Source organism: Lissotriton vulgaris, chromosome 4_1, assembly GCF_964263255.1.
Source record: "Lissotriton vulgaris chromosome 4_1, aLisVul1.2, whole genome shotgun sequence".
Lineage (NCBI taxonomy): Eukaryota > Metazoa > Chordata > Amphibia > Caudata > Salamandridae > Lissotriton > Lissotriton vulgaris.
This window is the reverse complement of record NC_141691.1, coordinates 1,605,860,405-1,605,880,731: the sequence shown is the minus strand read 5'-3', so window position 1 is coordinate 1,605,880,731 and position 20,327 is coordinate 1,605,860,405. Positions and strand designations below refer to the sequence as shown.

General features: G+C 47.6%; 2 protein-coding genes across 2 annotated transcripts in view; both read left to right on the top strand.

Annotated features, from left to right (window-relative positions):
* LACTB2 (lactamase beta 2) overlaps positions 1–20,327 on the top strand; it is a 191,315-nt gene that overhangs the window by 531 nt on the left and 170,457 nt on the right. The gene's annotated exons all lie outside the window — the stretch shown is intronic.
* On the top strand, positions 243–2,051 carry LOC147724310 (protein regulator of cytokinesis 1-like). The gene has a single exon (XM_086965861.1). It carries the CDS (start codon positions 498–500, stop codon positions 1,968–1,970), a length of 1,473 nt encoding a protein of 490 aa, XP_086821987.1. The 5' UTR covers positions 243–497; the 3' UTR covers positions 1,971–2,051.

The following is a 20,327-nucleotide window of genomic DNA, read 5'->3' as shown; positions in this document are numbered from 1 at the left end:
CTTTCACTTCCAAACAAGGCTACTTGCATTATGAAAGTTATGGCCTCTTTCTATGTTAATGTTATTTAGATTTAGTACCTTCTTCTTATGTCGATGAGTAGTTTTCTTTTTACATGGGACGGGATTCGTCCACAGAAAGCTACCCTGCGATTTGATGGTTTTGCAGGGTAGCTTTTTCATTGGTCAATGATTGTCGTATCAGGGATCGGAACCGCGTTTGTTGTTTAATTTGAATTGTGTCTCTACTATTCGGCGTTGTGGGCGCTTGGTCCGGCGTTTTCCTTGCTCCGTGACTGGTGAGAGGTGTTTACCTTCCCTCGTCTGGCCTGAAGGTGTTTGGGGCGTGGTCGGATAGGCTCACGGCTGTCAAAGTCCTGCTCCCTACTGAATGCGACTTGAAGTTACAGCGGCTGTCTCTGCTTGTGCCAGTCTTGGAGGTCTGACAGGCTGCTTCTTTCATCTTTGGTGCATTACTACCTGCAGACATAACACCGGACATGGCTGGCCGTCGAAGCGAGATTCTCTCCTCGCAGGTGGTAACAAGTGTGCAGCTCGCCTTGGTGCGGCTGGCGGAAATTTGGGACGCGCTGGGGTTTGACGATGAAAGCCGGGTGGAGCGCTTAGATGTGGTGCGCTCGCACACTACAGAATTGCTGTCCAGAATGATCAGTGAAGAAGAGCACACGAAGGACTCTGTCGAGCAAGAGATTGTCACTCACAGGGCAGAGGTGCTGGTCCTGTGTCGCGAGCTGGGCGCCGAGGAAAATGAGCGAGATATTCAGCCCGACATGCTGCTGCAGCAGGAGAAGGCGCTGCGACTGCGCCTGCATGCGCTGAAGGCTGTGAAGGAGGAGCGGCTGCAGAGTCTGCGGTCCCTGCAGGGTCGCGACCAAGCTCTCTGCACCCAGCTCTGCGCCACCCCATACTACGTGCCGACGGGCGCCGTGCCCAGCGAGGAGCAGCTGCGGGAGCTGGAGGAGCAGGTGCTGGCCCGAGAGCAAGAGCGGGAACGCCGCGCAAAGGCCTGTGCCCAGACTTCTGCTCAGATCAGAGAGCTGCTGCAGGTAACTGGAGAAGGACAGTCTGAGCAGAACTCCGAGGAAGAAGGACAGGAGGATGACCTGACCCCCGACCGCCTTCAGAAACTGCAAGACCAGCTGCAGCAGATTCGGGACCGGCGGGAGGTTCTGCTTGGCGCCCTGGAGGGTCTCAGAGAGCAGGTGCAGGACCTGTGGCAGCGATTTGGAGACTATGAAGCTGATGAGCAGCGCTTCCGAAATGATGTGGCTAGTGCCAAGGGCCTGGCGGGGCAGCTGCTGCTCTGGGAGAATGAGCTGGACCTTCTTAAGAAGAAGAAGCTAGCTCAGCTGAAGGAGGTGACGCTGAAGGCGCGGGAAGAGCTGGCGCTCTACTGGGACAAGTGCCACTATACCCCCGAGCAACGCGCCGCCTTCAACCCCTTCAAATCCACCGACTTCACCGAGGAGCTGCTCAGCCAGCACGACCAGGAGGTGGTGCGAGTGAAGATGGACTACGAGCGCTGCCGCCCCCTGCTCGAGGCAGCCGCGCGCTGGGACAACCTCTGGGCCCGGTTCATGGAGCTGGAAAACAATGCCAACAACCCGAACCGCTTCAACAATCGCGGAGGCGCCCTGCTGAAGGAGGGGCAGGAGCGGGCGCGGGTGATGAAGCAGCTCTCAAAGCTGGAGGAGGAGGTGCGGCGGGAAGCTGATGTCTGGGAGACCCAGCAGGGCAGCAGCTTCCTCATCAACGGCCGGCGGCTGCAGGACTACGTAACCGCTCACTGGGAGGACCACAAGCGGGAGCGTGAGAAGAAGGCTAACCGCAGCAAGGGCGAGACTCCCCTCAAGAGACCCGCCCCAGGCAGCGCCCCCGGCCCCTCCAATAAGACCAGAAGGGTTATCGCTAACCCTGCCAAGAACGTCCTCCCGTTGGGCTGTCACAACTAATGTCTGTTTTTTTTTTTTATTTAAAAAAAGATTTTATTAAGAATTTTTTATACAGTAAAAAAATAAAGTATTGCAAGAGTACTGACGTTGTGATTGGCGCCTTCGTGGTTACATTAGGCTTACTTTAGATGGGCTTTGTTGAGAATTACGTTTGTGCTCCTCCTTGTAGTAAGGAGGCAAAGAGACAGGTAAGAAATAGAGCGAAAAGAAAAAGATGGGGGGGGGGAGCATCTGGTGGACCCCCTTTAGCCCAACTTGTTTCGTGTTCTTCTTGTTGTGGTTGCGTGCCTATGTCAGGTCCATTCAGGATGCTCCTCAGGATGGGGTCGACGCTATAAGGGGGCCCACCTCTAGATCAACCCAAGTCTGACTGTAATTGTGCCCAGACTGTTAAGGCGATCAAGCGGGGGAAAAGTTGGGGTCCGGAGGAGAACAGCTGGGCTCTGGTAACCGCAACCTGTAACCACAGAAACAAGGGGTAAGTACTGCAACACCCTCAACCGTGACAAATACCATGTAACAAAACCCCTGTTACCTCACCTGTATATCTCACAGGTGTGCCTATATGCCGGAAGGATCTAAGGGCGGCTTCTATATCCCCTGGTGTAATACTGGAAAATACAATGCAGAGATCATTAGCAAACCCCCTGGTTCCCTCCCTTCCTTGATTCTAAAAGATTAGGCCAGCATGAACACCTACCCTTATGAAGGATACAGAGAACTTAAAGTTGCCCCAGAACACCATTCAATGAAAACAAAATAACGATCCCCTTCCTGGTAACGGTGGTAAATAACAACAAGGTCTTTCTCCTCCGAGGAAATGCTGATAAGACTGACCTCAGGGTGTGCAAGACGCGACTACCCCAGGATCTCTCCAACACTCCCTATAATACAAGGGTTATAGAAAAGAAACAAATCATAAGCCCAGCTTAAAGTATGTGGTTAGCGTCTTTACAGATCCGGCTCTGTAAGCTCTTCAAAGTGGTTAATGAGTACTGTAAGGTAAGGCGGCACCGAAAACAAGGTGTCCTGCGCGAACCGGAGCAAGACGCTCCCTGTAAGTACACAACAAACGTATTCTGTAAAGACAATAGGACTGTAAATGCCCCACTCGGTTCCGAGCAAAACCTGATGTTTCAATGATGGAAGGACACACGGGCGCTTCCTAAGCCCCTCCAGTTAAATCCACAAACGAGCGGCAACACCCAAGGAACACCACGTTGTAGGCGCTTCCGAAGCCCCACCCGTATAATCCACAAGCGAGTTTCTGAAGACGAGCAACGCTGAACCCACACGCAAACGGAGGCGTGTCTCTTCAGCGCAATGCAAAACTTGCCTCTGCCGATTTCCACGATACTGCAACACAAATCCAAAGTACTCGACCCAAGGCACAAGCAGGAATAATCGGCAGCGCGCCTTCCGCCTGACTTCCTGATAATCCTTCACTGCGTCGCGTCATAGGAGCGCGCGGTGCAAAGGATCATGGGATATGTAGTTTTCTCATCCCGTTTCCCAGCACAGGGCAGGCAGTGATTTACCAGAGGTCGGGGAGGGCGAATCGTGACAGCCTATGGGGGTTTATGTGAATCTAAGTGTCTGTCTAATGCTGCCCACATCTCCATCTTAGCTGTGTGGCTTGGTGAAAGCTTTGCTGTGATGTTATCAGCTCCTCTAAGGAAGCTGACCCAGTTAATCCAGCTCCTGAATGTGGCTTTGGCTGTGTTCTTCCAATTTGCTAGAATGGTTTTAACTGCAGCTGTGAGTAGGTGGTCTACTAGGTCTCTATCCTCCCTGCTGTGTATGCCTGGTGCCATGAAGGCTGTTACTACTCCGCTAAGCCCTGGCTGTATGTCCTTGCCTACCACTGTACTTATAAAGTCCCTTACTCTTTTCCAGAAAGTCTTAATTTTGTGTCAGTCGAAGATGAGGTGTTCTAGGTCTCCTTTTGTTTTATGGCAGTTCCAACACGTGTCAACCTCCCTAATGCCTATTTCTGCTAGTCTGGCTGGGGTCCAAAATGCTCTGTGCAGGAGCAAGAATTTGGTCTGTGCTAGCTGCGGCGTTATCTTGTTTTTCGTGGCTGACCCCCACAATGTCATCTTTTCGCCCTCACTGAGTAGTCTGTTTCACAGTGTTTCCCAGAATCCCATTGCCTTGGTGTTTAGGTTAGACGTTTTAGGGCGGGGCAGCCTGTATAAGTGCGCTGTCTGGTGACCAACCCTATTGAGGTTGCTCATGTATTGTATGATGGTGGGTGTTGCATGTGCTAGGTTTGCTTTCGTTATGGCTGCTTTGATTTTGAGAAACCTGTACAGTTCTATGTCTGAGAAGTCGTGTGTTTGTTTGAGGGTAAGGCATGTAAGTGGAGTTGCGTTCTTTTCCAGTTGTGCTGGGTGAGTAATTCCTTTCTTGCTCCAGAGCGATTAGCTCAGCGTTCTACCTCTATATCGTACCCTTGTGTTGAACCAAATTGATTCCCACTTGGTGCCTTTGATGTTCTGTCCCATCTGCCTGTATACTCTCATTAGTGCTTGTTTGGTGTGTTTTATGATTGGGTTGCTCCCTGCAGGGTGTCTGTTCGCCGTGAGCATGGCTATAGGGTTCATCCCTTCTAGGATTTCCCTTTCTATTCTAGCCATAATGGCTCGTATTCTTGTGTCTTAGTGACCCAGAAGATTCCATGATGTTTAGTCCGCCCAGGTCCTTGTTCAGTCTCAGTTTACATAGGCTGATCCTGGGTCTCTTTCCATTCCACAGGAACTTGTTTATCAATTTGTCAAGTTTTTTGTGAAATTCCTCTGGATGTTAGTGGGAGCATGCTTAGGGTGTAGTTGATTACTGGTGTTATCATTTTGATGGTTTCTATTCTCCCCCACCAGCTTATGAATTTTGGGGACCATGAGTCTAGTCTTTCCTTTACTTTTTTTAGGGTGGCCTCCTCGTTGTGTTCTAAGGTAGTTTTCAAGTCTCTGCTGAAGAGGATGCCAAGGTATTTAAGGGGTTTAGTTTGCCAGGCTAGGCCGGAGGATCCCAGTACTGCTTTTGCAGGGCTCGACAAATCCACTCGCCCGCTCGCATTTGCGAGGGAAAATAGATGAGGACGAGCTATTTTTAGGTCCTACTCGCCCTTTCTGGCGAGTAGGAAGACAAACTAACTTTTGCCCTCTGTCTTTGAAAACGGAGCAAAAGTGACAAGATAACAAGATTTAAAGGCATTTTTATTGCTAACACAGGGACTGAGCAATAAAGATGCCTTTAAATCTTGTTAACTTGTCACTTTTGTTCCGTTTTCAGAGACAGAGGTCAAGTAGGTTGCAGTTGGGTCGAGGGGATTTTCCAAGATACTAGACCTGCAGGACTAGTACAATTTTTTAGATTTGTCGAGCCCTGTTTTGCAGTGTGTACATTCATGGGTTTGCACTCGGATTTATCTCTATTTAGTTTGTAGCCTGAGGCGTGGGCGTACTCTTCTATTGTTTCCATTAGTGCAGCTATTGAAGTTGTCGGCTCTTTAGTAGTTATCAGCACGTCATCTGCGTACGCCGCTAGCTTCACTGTCTTATCATTGATTCTGACTCCCTTTATTGCTGGATTGTTCCTTATCATTGTCAGCAGTGGTTCCAGCGCTAGCAGGAAGAGAGCTGGAGATAGCGGGCAGCCCTGCCTTGTTCCCCTTCCTAGTGTTAGTGTCTCTGATGATCCGCCGTTCACAACGATCTTCGCTGTGGGTCGGTTATATAGAGCCATTACCATATCTTTGTATTTATTGCCTAGGCCAAAATTTCTCTAAGCACCTGTCTAAGAAGGCTCATGAGACTCTATCAAAGGCCTTCTCTGCGTCTAGGGCTATCATGACTGCCTGATCTGTGCTGTGTGTTGTCTGGTTAATGAGGTGGCATAGGAGTCTAGTGTTGTCTTGTGAGAGTCTGTTCTTGAGGTAACCTACTTGTGAGTTATGTATCAGTTGTGGCAGGACCCTATTCAGTCTATTAGCTAGGATTTTCGCGTAGATTTTACAATCTACGTTGATGAGCGAAATCGGACGGTAGCTCTGAGGGTATTGGGGGTCTTTGCCTTCTTTGGGGATCACAATTATGTTCGCTTCGGCCTTGGAGTCTGTCATGCGCCCTGTGCGGATGCAGTGGGAGAAGACCTCCTCCAGGGTGGGCTTTAGCTGCTCTAGAAATTTTTGTAGAATAGTGCCGTGTAGCCATCGGGCCCTGGCGCTTTGTTGAGTTTGAGCGCTGTGATAGCGGTTTCTATCTCTGCCTCTACAATTTCTTCTCCTAGCGTTTCTCTCTGTTCTGGTGTCAGGGTCGGGAGGGTGAGCTGGCCTAGAAGTTCAGCACCGCCATCCGCCGCTAGGTTCTTGTCTGCGCTGTATAGCTCCTCGTAAAACTGTTTGAATACCTCTAGGTTTGCCTTGTTCGTGGTTTGCGATCCATTTGCTTTGTCTGTAATGGCCGCGATCGAGTGTTGTCTCTGTTTTGCTTTCAGGTAAGACCCTAGTGTCTTCCCTGCTTTGTTGGCTGAGCATAGGTTAATGGATTTGTAGTTATTGATCCATGTTCCCGCTCTCTCGCTCAGTATCCTGTTGAGCTCGTACTTTTTCTTTGTGAGATCCGTTAGTGTGTTTTTGTCTGTGAGGTTTGCGCAGTGGCCTGGCTCTAGATCTTTGATCTGTTTTTCTAACTCCGCTATGTTCTTGTTCCTGCCTCTGTTCATTCTGGCTTTAATGTTTGAGTTTGCCTCTTATAGTGGCTTTTAGGGCGTCCTAGATGACCCCCTTGTCTACCTCTGTGCTATCGGTAAATGTCATGTATTCCTCGATGGCCTCCCCAGTTTCCTTAATGTTCCCTGGATGTTGCAGGATGTCGCTGTTTAGTCTCCATCTTCGGCTCGGCGCGTCGTTATGTTTCCCTCTTAGTGAGAGGGCAATGTGTGCATGATCTGAAATGGTGATCGGTGCTATATCTGTATGGTCAATCAGGTGTGTGTGTGTTGCTGACATTAGGATGTAATCTATTCTGCTGTATGAGTTGTGTGGGTTTGAGTAGAAGGTGTATTCCCTCGCGTCTGGGTGTTGGAGCCTCCAGGAGTCTTTGAGTTGAAGACTTGTGCAGATGTTCTTGAGTATGTTGTGGTTCTGTGTGCCATGGCTCGGCCTGTGTGGGTGCCTGTCTATTGCCTGATCTAAAACCTGGTTCATGTCCCCGGCTAGCAGGAGGAGCTCTTCTTGTGGGAGATCTCTTGCTTATCAAGGTGATGACCTCTTTTCTTCTGTACAGCTGGTGAGCAGAAGACCTCGCCTATCCATCTTGCTTTTAGGCGCTGCGTGTCCTCCTCTGAGAGCTTGGTCTCCTGGAGAACGTACACATCACCCCTCCGTTTCGCTAGGTAGTCTAGGGTCTTCCTTCTTTTTATGGGGTGAATGAGCCCCTTCACGTTAAGGGACACCACCTTGAGGTCTGTGCTCAACTGGCTTTGCGCTGTGTTTGTCATAGTATATCCGTGCTATTGCTGTCAGTTTTGGCGTACCCTGATTGCTTTCTCGTTGTTTTCTGCTGTTGGCTTAACCCTGTGGTTGTGCATGCGCTGTTGTGCGGTCTGAGAGAGCTTGCGTGTCGTGCCCCTGCTGCCCCGACTGTGGTGTCTCCCCTCGATTGTAGGTGTTTGGGAATAGAGAGATAAAGATAGAGAACGCATGGAAATAAGGAAATGCATACCCCTGTACCACTAATGACTCCCTTCCCTCCCCCTGCTTTTAGGACTGTAGACGTGCAACAGCAAGGGTCCTCCCCCCTCACCCCCCCAAATACAGTGCCATTAGCCCCTTGTGCTTGTTCAGCGTTAGATTGTCCTGTGTGGCTTGTACATCAGTCAGCTACAAAAATAAGAAGTTATTTTCTTTAAAAGGGTATGTTTGTAAATTTGCATCTCTTTGGGTGCTGCCGTTCGATCAGCGAGGTTCGGTCATTGTATGAGGTAGTTGTGGTGGTTGATCGGTTTGTGCGCGGCCTTTGCAAGTTGGCCTGAGGTAGATCATGATGTGAATAACACTTGTGGCATTGTCTGTTGTCTTCCGTTTAGTCTGTGACGAAGACGGGCTTGCCTACACGGCTGGCCTGAGGTAGGTCACAAGGTGAAAGGCACTTGTGGCATTGTCTCTAGTCTTTGAGTTGCCCTTTAGATCCTAGGGTCTTCATTCCTCTGCTCCTCCCTCTGCTGCTCCCTCTGCCGCATCCGAAGAGGCTCTTCTCTTGGCTGCTCCCGGGCTCTGCGCTTCCATTACTTCTGGCTCTAGGCCTCTTGGGTATCTTCTAAGATCGTCGGGTTCATTGAAAACCAGGGTGCCTCGTCTATCCGTTATTTTCATTCTCGCCGGCACCGCGAAGCTTAAGGTGATGTTCCCATTTCGCAGTTTGTCTCTCATGGCTAAGAAGCCTTTCCTCGTTTCGACTGTGTGTTTGGAGAAGTCTTGTGTTATGATAACCTTCTGTCCATTAATTTGACATTCTGACCTTTCCTTGCAAAGGCGAAAATTGCCTCTGTGTGGCTGGCATGGAGCGGCTTGCAGATTATCAGCCTTGGTCATTTGCCATGTGGTGGTTTGTTTGCCGGGACCCTGTAGGCTTTGTCAACTTCGAAAGGTCTGTCAAACCTCAACCCTGTCGGCTTTGGCAGTAGATTTTCAAGTAGGGCTGCGCATGATCCTGAGGCGTCTTCCTCTCCTTCTGGTACCCCCAGGAGCCTTATGTTACCTTTCCTGCTTCGGTCGTCTTGTTTCGCCAACAGCTTCTGTAGGCTGTGAGTTTTCTTTATGACCAGGCCCTGGTCTTTATGTGCGATGTGTGCGGTATCCTCTATATCGCTGATTCTTTTTTCCACTGCGTCAATTCTGCAGTTGGTCTTGGATTGGTCTGCCCTTATTGCTGCCAGCTCCAATTGCATATTGTCTATCGTTTTTTTCGTAGCTTTTGCTAACTCGTTGATTTTCTTTAATAGTGTGTCCAAAGTTGTTTCGCTTTTTAGGTCGATTTGAGTCTGGAGAGTCTTTCTTAACCTTTTTGGTATCATTGGCGTGCTTGTCATCACGTCCTGCCATCGTTCCGACCCCCCCCCCCCTTTTGTTGAGGTGGATATGCAGTCTGTCGTGTATCTGTTGTCTCGCCTTCGTGGTCTTATGCGTTGGGGCGGTGTCGGTGCAGAATCTGCTTGGCCACCTAACAGTTCTGATCTTCGTCCCCTCCAGTTCGGGGGTAGTCTCCGCTTGCCTGGGGCGGTTCGTTTATGTGGCTCCGCTCGCCCTTCTCTCCTGCTTGGCTGTGGTGGTCTTCTAGTGGTCCTCCTCGGTTGGGCAGGTGCTTGGATGTCCTCTCCCTTTATTCCTCGTTGTGCGACCTCTGTTGCCTGGTTTGCGCAACCGGGTTGTGCCCGCTTATTCCCCCTCGTTTCTCATTTGGGTCGTTCTTGCCCGCCTGCAGGGGGGGTAGGGGGGGGCGCTGTTACCTTGTGTGTAAACCTCTGGCGGCTTATTGAGGCTCGGCCCCCCCACCGCAGCCGGCCATTCTGGCTCCTGGTCTTAGAGTGGCGTCTCGCCTCAATTCAGGTACCTCAAGGGCCCGCTGTATCTTCCGTCCGCCTCCTCGCTCGGTTGTGATCAGGTCCTGGGGTTGCCTTGCGATTCACTTGCTGTTGGTTTTAGGTGTGCCAGCTGTGTTCCTCCCTTGCTCGGGGGCTCCGTCTGCTGCTGTTCCGCACAAATGCACGGGTGTTCTGCGCACTCCTTCATGCGTTGCTCTCACCGGGGCTCTTCCTCCAAAATGGCCGCACCTTGATTACGCTTCCGGTTTTGTTTCGCCCTTTGGTGGTGGCGGTGTATCGGGTCGTTATTTCTTGGGGGCCTCTGCTTGTGCTAGGCTGTAATTGTGCCTGTTTGTTCCCAAAAGCTCGCAATTTCTGGTGAGTTGGTCTTAGTGCATTACTGCTCGGCGAGTTGTTTGTTTGGTGCCTGCTCCAAAATGGCTGCGCCCAGTGGGACGTTCGGTTTCGTTCACCTCGTAAGTCCGTGGCCTCGCCTCGGTGCCCGAAGTGCCTCTCAACCTCCGCGTGTCCCCTTGTGTGGGCAGGCGGTCGGGCACCCTAGTGCACCGTTTGTGCATGCACTGGTTCTGCCGGTCTTACTGTGTACGGAGCTGGGTCCGTGGACTTCTCCGACCTGCATTCTGGTCCGCCATCTTGTGCTCCTCCTTCCCGCTCCTCACCCTCGCCTTGTCTCCCCCTCGCTCGTTACTTCTTCCTTTGTGGGGTTGTTAAGCTCACTTTGCTCCCTGCAGCTTCCGACGCTATCCCCTCTGTTTATTTGTCCTTTTGGGCCAAATCGCCGCTTCCTCGCTGTTCGTTTGTTCAGGGTGGTGGTGGCTCCGGACTCAGGCGTCTATCCTCCTTGCCATCCAAGCCACGCCCCCCACAACTAATGTCTCTGTTGTCCTGGGATTTAATGTTTTGCAAAGCACTAGTTTCTCCGTAATTTGTAATCTGTTACATACAGTTCCACAGTGGCATTTTCACATATGCGGTGTTTATCCGGATATATATTTTTTCTCTTCTAGTAATGCAGTGAGCACTACGTTGGGGTCATAACCCACTGGCTTTTCCCTTAGGATCCAATAATCCGCCGGAATTTGTTTGGTGCACGACTCTGCAGTGTATTTAAAAAAAAAAAAAAAAAATAGGCTATTGTACTTTTTCTTGCAAGGCAGATGCGTTTGATTGGTCATCCCACAGTCTTTTAGAATTTGACTTTCCTTGATATGTTTTAATGGTGCATGGTCGCCTCTAAAATGAAAGCAATTGGGGGGGGGGGGGGGGTTTGAACCCCCCCATGCTAGAGTCTGCATTGTTCCGCATATATACATGGAGATGTACACTTTGTAGCGGTTGGTTCTACGGTAAATATAGTTACTCTTACACCTAGTATATAATAAGATTTCTTTAATAAATATTTCTTAATCTAAAGATTCGCTGCATATGGTTTTGTGGATTTTGCCAGAATTTTGTTTGTGTTGGTGTCTCATATAAAACTGTAAGTAGTGCCGTCACGTGTTACGTAATACCACTGCATTTGCACTCACAAGGAAAAGATATCCTTAAGCACTTTATGTCCCTCTGTATACCTACTGTTTATATGCACCCAGATCACTTTTGGAATCTGGACGGCATAAAGGTCGTGGAATTGTCATTGACTGAAGTCAGGCGTCTGTTGGTATGTATCTTTTGCACAGTGTAAAGATGAAACGCACATGGTAGTGTTATGCATGGTTGAGGAAAAAATGTATAGTTTGGATGCGAGATTATATTGGAAATGGCCAGTTAATTCACATTATGGCCTTCTAGGTAGTGATGTATGAATAAATGCCTGCGACAAAGGAAATTGTCGTTTGCTTTGATTATCCAAGCCATGAAGTAAGTAGTCCATTGGTCACCTTCAGGGGTTGTTTTTCGCGATGGCCTCCCCATTATATCGCTTTGATGCCATTCTATGTGGGTGTGGCATGTTTGTTTTCCAACGATGTGTGATACTGAGGGCGTAACTGTCTGTACCACCTGTAAACCTGGGCGGCGTAATTGGCTAGAACTAACTTCACCTTTCTGTGGGGGGGTGTTGTGTTTTTTTTTGTTGTTGTTTTTTATTTATATCCATTCACAGCAGCCAATGCGATAGGATCCTGTACCATAAGATTCTAATTCGATCCATGTGAACTGAGTAGCATCTGGGTCTTGTTAGTTAATTTTTAACTCGTGTAGCAGGAAGCTAATGGATAAAGGTGAGAATTGGAAATGGGTGGGTGATAATGCATATTGTTTTAGTACTCCACAATGCTCTAATTTAGGTTAACAATGAACAGGTGCACTTCTCATTACTAAGGAATATTCAAGCCACATTAGTACGTCGCCATGAATGGCCACATCCGAAAGATGTTGACTATGTAGCCAATGGTCCTTCGTGTTGCATTTTCTCTATAAATTTAGCAGGATCCGCGCATCTTTATCTGTGTGGGCTTGTCGGGCGCTAGGAAACTATCAAATACTGAATAATATAATAGGCAAAAATCAGAGAAATGCTAAGTATCAAGTGGGTAGCAACATCAGTAAGGTATTGGACAGCCTCCCAAGGCTCGGGAAGGGCTCCTAGTTCTTGCTTGCCCCCAAATTCAAGGGTTTATATACAGTTTTATTGCATAGAAATTATTAAAACTGCAAAGTCGGCATTGCATAATCACTGCTTCACTAAACCCTATCAACTAGGCACTAATCAAATACATGAATATTGATTTGCACCACACACCTAATATCTTTCGGACAAAAAACGACATACATAGACAGAAAACCATTGTAAATGAATGCTGGCAGGAAGAACCATCGAGAATTTAGCAAAGGGGATTCCTTCTGTGAGCAATACAAAAACAGCATAATACGGAGTTAAACCATCCTCATCCTGGTAGTTTCTAGTATGAAACACAAAATGAACATCATGTTGGTGTCCATTTAGAATAAAATGGCGGTGAGGCCTAGTTAGCCTAAGCAACAAAAAAAATACATTTGAACATATTGTAATGATTTTCTTTAAATTGCAATAGGTCTGTCGGGCATACCTGAATAGAGGTGCAGAACAACTATTAATGACTGTTTAATTAAAACACTGCCATCTCACCAGCTTCCTGTGGTCATCGATTAGAGTGCCTCACTTCCATAGCCTGACTGATTATCTCTTGAGAAACATCAGGCAGTAGTGCTACCATCGCATAACTGCAAGTGAGCAGTAGCTGTTTAGTTTTCCCCATGGTTTAGCCACGTAAGCTAGTACTGAAACTGTTTCCCCCCCAGGAAACGCCTCTTGGGACAGAGTCGGTGCACGCTGGGGAGTCAGTGAAATCCAGGTCATGAACACGTGACTGAATTAGCCGTAGATACGTACGAATGCTACTACACATTTGGACTTTGATTACCACTGAGGTTACTACGTACTTGGATACCACCAGTTAAACTTGATTAACATTGAAAGGTTTGCTGAGAATATTTCATTTAATTTATGATTGTTTTCTGTATAATAGTTGGATCCATTGGGATAAATTACCAAGCCCCGAAGAAGTCTATTCGTGCCTAGAGGCACATGACGAAACACGTGTTGTCTGCTTTTTGAGAGTTTTGTGCTTTCATCAAGACTTGTCTGCAACTAAACAGAAATCTCATTAGAGCAAGACCGTGAAAGTCTGAGGAGGCTGCTTCTTATGGAATATTGAGAACCTATAATTTATGATTTGGAAATGAGTTCAACAGTGAAGATACCGTAACAATTATATGGAATACAATTACTTTCACTTCTAATACTGAACGAGGACTCTTACTCATGTTAAAGTTTGCTCAGGGTGGAACATTGGTTTATGCCGGTACTGTATGAAAACAGCTGATTATTATGGTTGGCAACAAAAACTGTTATTTTTTTGCCTGATCATTTGGAGAGCCTTCTTCTGGTCTCTTTCCTGGTACATCATAATAGTATGGAATGACAGTTCCCTGGATTGTATGTTGTGTACATGAGTGTTTGGATACACAAGCTGGTGGTGTCTCTGGGTTGTGGTGTTGAATACTTCATCGGACTCCATGGAGTTTTAGAAGTAGTCCGTGTTGTTGCTGTCTTCTAATGACCTATCCTTGTGCTCTGCTCCTGTTGACCCTCCAGAGCTCCCCACCCGAATAACATCTTCTGTAGAGCTTATTTCGACCATTTGGCCGAATTCTCACCCGAGAGAAACGAGTTGAAAGTATCCTTGTTGTACTCCCCTCAAGCAAAGCCAGCTATAGCAGGCCAGCATGGAACCACACCTCATCAGTACAGTGGCCCAAAGACTGGGCTAAGGCAACATATATACATAAAGTATTACACGGCATAACCAAACCCTATTCATATGATTTATGCTTCTGTTGAGAGACCCTGCCCCCAACAAAAGGTGGTGATTGGTCATTCTACACCTTGAGAAATACCACTCCCCTGTAGCTTGTTGCCATGGAGCTGTGACACACCTAAAATGAAGATTAACTTTCCTAGAATGGTGTTCAAATCTAAACTTCCGTTCAATCAGCATTTTTTAAAGCGCGGCTAATCACCCAATGGGGCATCCAGACCCTTGCAGGTCCCAGTGCTTGTTAGAACTGCCAGGTCTTGGCCATTTAGAAGTGAGGTTAGGATCCGGAGGTGCTTGGGGAAGCTGTTCCAGGTGTTATCTTTGTATTCGAGCTAAATTCCACTGCTACAGTAGACATCTAAATTCTGGTACTGTTTCTTGCCGAAATCTTTCAAGCCTGAGAAAAGCTCCCACCTCCCTGAAAGCTTCCCCACCTCTCCTGGCCCTCAAGACATCTTCTAAAAAGTGGCGAAGGCTATGGACGTCTCCCATGCCCTCCTTAATTAATAAGAAAAGCCTATTGGGTCTCATCTGACACAATCGCCTAGAGTGGCTCCGGCACAAACTCATTTCTGAGTTGGATGCTTCAGAATGGGTGAAAACATGCAAAAGGTGCACCACTCAGAATGCTGTAGTAATTGTGTACCCCCAGAATACTGTAATCAACAATTGAGGATGCACTGTTACCACAACTGTTTTAGAATTATACTCCGAAGGAGCCCATAGATTTTCTTTAAAAAGTATAATACTGATTGGGCATTTTAATTATTATGAATGACTCGTGCTGCCTGAACGGTGTCTTCTACTCCACATCCCCATCAACTAGCAAGCCATAGTTGTTAAACTCGAACTAAAAAAGTGGATACTCTAGACAGCTTGGTTCCTTATTTTCAAGGGGAGATGCAGTACTTGTCACAAGGTTTCTTTTACTTCCTGAGATTCACATATGTCATGGATAGCTGTCCTGATAGTGGTGAGGTTTGGACTCAGACCTCCGAGGAGACTGTCTACATGTGTTCATAGTAGCCTTTAGGAGCAGGCAGCTGCAGGATGACCGTTTTTAAAAAGCAAAGTTAGTGGCTAAAATAATGAGATAACAGCAGCCTGCCCTCAGGCCATTGTTGTGGCTGCTTTCAGCATGGGCCTCTTAAACACATCTGACGGTTCTGTCACCCGTACACGCCACACCTCTGATTCCCCCCAACCCCATCCCAATCAACCTTAACAGAGTGCTAGTATTTAGAAGTCTAAAGCATTAAATGGATGAACAGAGGGCTTAGTTTCTAAGAAATTCAGAGTGGGGTGGCAAAAGTCTATTGTTTAGCTTTAGGGGGCATGCCTCTGTTTCCCCATTGAAAATGTTATCTTTGACCCTCTCCCCACTACAGTCACACATATGCACAGGGTGGGGGGGAATTCTTTGACAGAGAATACATAGCTCCTTCACTGAGCTAGACTACCATAAAGTCATCGAGCTATATGGGATGGACACCGTTGACTGCAGTAAATTATAGTGGCATGATGGGCATTTCTACCTGCCATATGCTAGCAAGAATTTCCAAATGGCCTATCGTTTAAAGTGGGATCACAGTCACTTGTGAATGGGTCCGTCACCCTGCCCAGGTGATACCATGATGACGTGTGTAACCCATATGTGTATTGTAGACTGTGTGGAGTGTTTGTTCAATCTAGGTTTGGCCAGATACAAATCCACTTTGATTTTGATCATTGGAGTGGACCTACAAAGGGGGGTGGGGAGGTTTAAGAGCACCCAAGACCGCAAATTAATTGCAGATATTTTCCCCAGTACTTCTGAGATCCATCGAAATGGACCAGGTATGAGGGCATGCAGGAAAGTAGAAAAAAGGTTCTCTCCGTAGTGCAGAAAATGTTTTTACCCCCTTGCTGCTTCATTCTTTCCGAAGTGTAACACACACCTGATCAAGTGGGGAAGCCTCTACTTCTTTTGTGCCTTTGTTTTGGGTTTCCCTTAACAGAAGAATAGTGAGTTGAATCTGGGGTCTCCTGACACTGCAAGACCAACTGTGACTGGACCTGTCTGGGAAGAATAAGCAATGGTCCTGGACAGACTGAAACCGATCCCAGAGTGGTCAAGTGTTCTAAACAAACTCTTGTCTGCAAACAGTGTACGAATGGAGCAGAAACAAACTTTGCCAGGTTTGGGACCTAAGACTCCGGAAGTTCAACCTTCTGCCAGAGGAAAGCAGTCATGTGCCTACCGTGAAGGCAGGAGCTGGCTGGCCACTTCAGAGAGGCACGCTTGCATGAGGAGCAGACTGCTTAATAGGTTAGAGGAGAAGCCTAGGCTGCCTCCCAAACATGTGATCTTAGTGTGGCAATTGAAGCGCATTCTGATTATGTACAGTGTTGTGTTAGAAGTAAGGTACTCTTTATTTTATAAGTAAAAGCACTGGCTGGACATTGATTGGTATTGGATGTTGTATTTAGTTCTTATTCTTTTAATCATACATGCCCTCCTGAGTGATATTCTGAGGGCTCTATACTAAAGCGCTATGTTTCATGTCGTGTGCACAAACTCGCCCCCCTTTACTCTGAATGCAGAGTTCTCAGGTAGTGCTCATGTCAGAGCACCAATTACACAAGAGTCTCAGTATAATTGTTCGGCTTGTTATGTAAAAAAATTAATTGCAGTGAAATACCGCACTCTTTTGGTGGCGGTATGTGGGTAGGGGTGGCAGTGATCGAGAATCCCAGGCAGAGAACCATAACTGTCAAGGAACCACTCGGTGCCCCTCTTCAAGGAACCTGTGGTGTTATCTGGCTGTCCCAAGGTCTGAGCAGGTGTCTTTTAAAATATGGAAGTACTATGGAGTCTGGAGCAGCGACCTCCACAAGCCTGCCCCTGTGCCATTGTTACTCTCTGTGTTCCTAGGAAGCCACCATAACAAGTCATCTACTGACTACCTTGTGAGTGTGTCTCATACTCCGTTAAAAACAAATTCTCACTTCTGTTATGTGTTGCCAAGTAAAAGTTCTGATCGAGCTTAAAATGTCTAAATGTTTTTGTTAAGTGTGAGATGTGAACTGAATCCTTCCTCTTGCAATGTCTTTACATATGGCCAGGGCCACTGGAACTATGCAGTGCTGTGGCGTTTTCCGCATACTCTTGAATTTGCCACATATTTCATTGTTGCTGTATAGTTTTCACTTTAAACAAAAAAAATGTTTTGTAGCTCACAAAGTTAGTTACTTAAAATGCAGCAACACCTGTTGGCCACACAGCGGTGGGCCCTTCACAAAGATTGGCTTGTCACCTTTCAGTTGATTAGTGCTATATTTGGGTGTTAGACTCATACTGAAGGGGTGAAATCTTTGCCAAGACCATCGGCAGAACACAAACCGTGAGTTACTCAGCAGAGGGTTGGTGTGCTCGAAATGAGATATTATTATTTGTGTGCTGGACTATGCACAGCAGAGCTTTCTGTGCAGTTAAAACTGGAGCCCCGCTATGATGCTTTTTCCAGAGCCATTGCCCATATGCGGAGAAGTGTGGCTCAACGAATAGAGCAGCAGACCCTGAGGCAAAAGTCTGGGACCAGGGTTCAATTCCCGACGCGGCAGAGTCTTGGGCTCAATGTCCACGGACTTGATAATTCTCGCCTAGGTGCCTACTCTAATCATGGGTCCCACTCTTCAACTCTGGGCAATAGCTTGCTTCATCTCCACAACGGCCCCGAAAGCGCTAGGATGCCTGGCCTCACCTTGGAGGTGCCCAGTAAGGGGGCATCTCACAGGGAAAGCCAGGAAGGGTTCCACAGCGGTATACAGCGCCAAGATACCTTTCAGGTGATAGTGCGCTTTACAAGTATACATACATTTACATTTACATATGAAGGGCCACTGGAATTACGTGACAGGAGGTCCAAATTAGGTTACATTCTCTGGAAAAAGGCACAATCAATTAATGGTAGAAATGGTTTTCATAAAAACTTGCGAATTTCACATTGTATTTTTTCACCCTAAGCTGTGTAGTGGCACAGCTGGCAGAGGTTGCACATTTTAAACATGTTTTATGTAGGTGCTGGTTTATTTGTCCGAGACAATGCAGATAAATTCGATAGGTGTTCAACCGTTCCAGCTCATTTTTTAGCAAATTCTTTAAAATTAAATCGCAGAAAATAAAATCTCAAAGTTTGAAAAAAGATAATTTGCAGCGCTGGAGCATGTCCACCAAGACGAGCTATGGAATGATGGTGGCGAGAATTGTACCTTTTTTGTCTTTTTTAAAATGATGGGCTGTCAAAAAGTGTCTGCAGTGTTACGGGAGCACCAGGGATATGAGGAAGCAGCCCCTTAGGGCACAACTTTCCAAACTTTTCATGTTGGTGACACACCTTTTCGTGAAAAAATGTTCAGGGTCACGGTAACGCGAGGAAGCGCAGCGAGCTCGAACCACCTATGGTGGGTTCGGGCCCCACACACCCCAACCCACACACAACCCCACACACACCACCCCACAGACACACAACCCCCCCCCACACACACAACCCCACACACCTCACCCCCCCACACAACCCCACACACCTCACCCCCCCCACACAACCCCACACACACATCCCACACAACCCCACACACACATCCCACACTCACACCACACACCCCACCCCCACACACAACCCCCCACACACACAACCCCACACACCACACACCCACACACAGACCACACCCCCCACACACAACCCCACACACAACCCCCCACACACACACCCACATACCACCCCACACACCTCACCCCACACACCTCACCCCCCCACACACACCCCCACCTACACATCCCCACACAACTCCACACACACCCACACACACAAAAATGCAAGTGTTCGTCTGTAACACAACTGGTGCTCATGTAAAGCGCTCTGATACCTTTGACTCTAGTTTGCCAGCAGCGCACAGGGCTTGTTAATGAGCCCCAGAGTTTATACAAAGAGAGAGAGAGAAAGAAATAACATCCGTGTAGTCTGGCCCACACTGTTTGGCTACAATCTCACCACCTCTAGTACTAGACGCACGCCATATTACTCGTGGTTTGGTTACTTCTGATATGTGTGGTATCTCTCGTTTCCGCACACATTGGAATTCGTATCGGGTGAATACTATACCTTGTACACTTTTCTCCTGGTAAATTTTAGCAGGTCAAACCTGCATAAACGTAACCAGTGGAAATGTGTGGTAAATACCTATTGGCTATGCCAATGCTTGTTTTATTTTCAGAGGGAGAGTACCTGCGTTTCTCAAGAGGTAATACTTTTAATTGGAGAGTACCAGCACTTCTCAGAAACAAGCAGGTACTCTGATACACAGTACCTGCAGTCCTATTGTTCCATTTTAAGCACTGCCTATAAAGCAACTCTGAATTTACAGCTATGAAACTTGAATACTTGTGGATTTTCCACATTAAGTTCCATCAGTGGGTGTAAATGACTGCATATCCTGAGGCTCATGCCGTGGGCACCTTTTTTTACCCCTAAATATCCCCTGGGTGTGCAGTGTGTGTGTGCATCAGGGGTATTAATTAATTTTGCTGTGCATCCGTCGGGAGACTACTCTGGGTGGCATTCCCAATGGATTTTGGCGTCTTGTGTCTCAAGTCATGTGATTGATGCCAATTGATGCTTTGTTTGCAAACGAGGTCCCCTACACGGCACAGAACATGAACGTTTTAAGAATTTCCGCTGTGGTCTTCTTCACTTCACCCCACTCAGAACATAATAGCATCCCATTGGACAGAGATCCCCGCCACCAGCACGCGATCAGATCACCATCACACAGCGTCCTTCCTGAGAGCATATTCAACACTTTTCTCGATCAGCCCAGCAGGCGCAGTCTCGCTCCGTCGTAGAAGCCTGTTTGTTCTCGTTTGTGAGTTGCGCTTTTGTGGCACTGTGAGCATTTTTCATTAAATGGCCAGAGCTCCGTTGGTGTTTCCTCTGGGTTTATATCCGTCTTCTTCCTGTGGTTTAGCTGCTGATCCTGTAATGCTTCTACAGGGGATTTGTAATAAAGTAGGTTCTGCCCTGTACGAGACAAACAACTCCTACATTAACCGAGGCAAACAAAAGTGACCTTTATCAGAAGCGGGGCTCTCGAGTGATGTTTTGTCTGAGGTACAGTCTCCTAGCAAATAATCTGCTTTATGATTGTGATTCAGCTCACTGAAAGTGTGTCTGTGACTCGAGCGCACGGACCCAGTTAATAGCCCTTGACGTCATTGCATCGCGCGACACGCCTACGCATGGGGCGCGACACGGTAATGTGTCGCGCCACACAGTTTGGAAATCTGTGCCTTAGGGAATGAATGGCTTGCGCTTCTGTCACAAGCCCCCTCATAATTTAAATTTTAGTCTTTCTG

Coding starts and splice junctions, on each gene's coding strand:
- LOC147724310 (XM_086965861.1), top strand. CDS start 498: ATGGCTGGCCGTCGAAGCGAGATTCTCTCCTCGCAGGTGGTAACAAGT.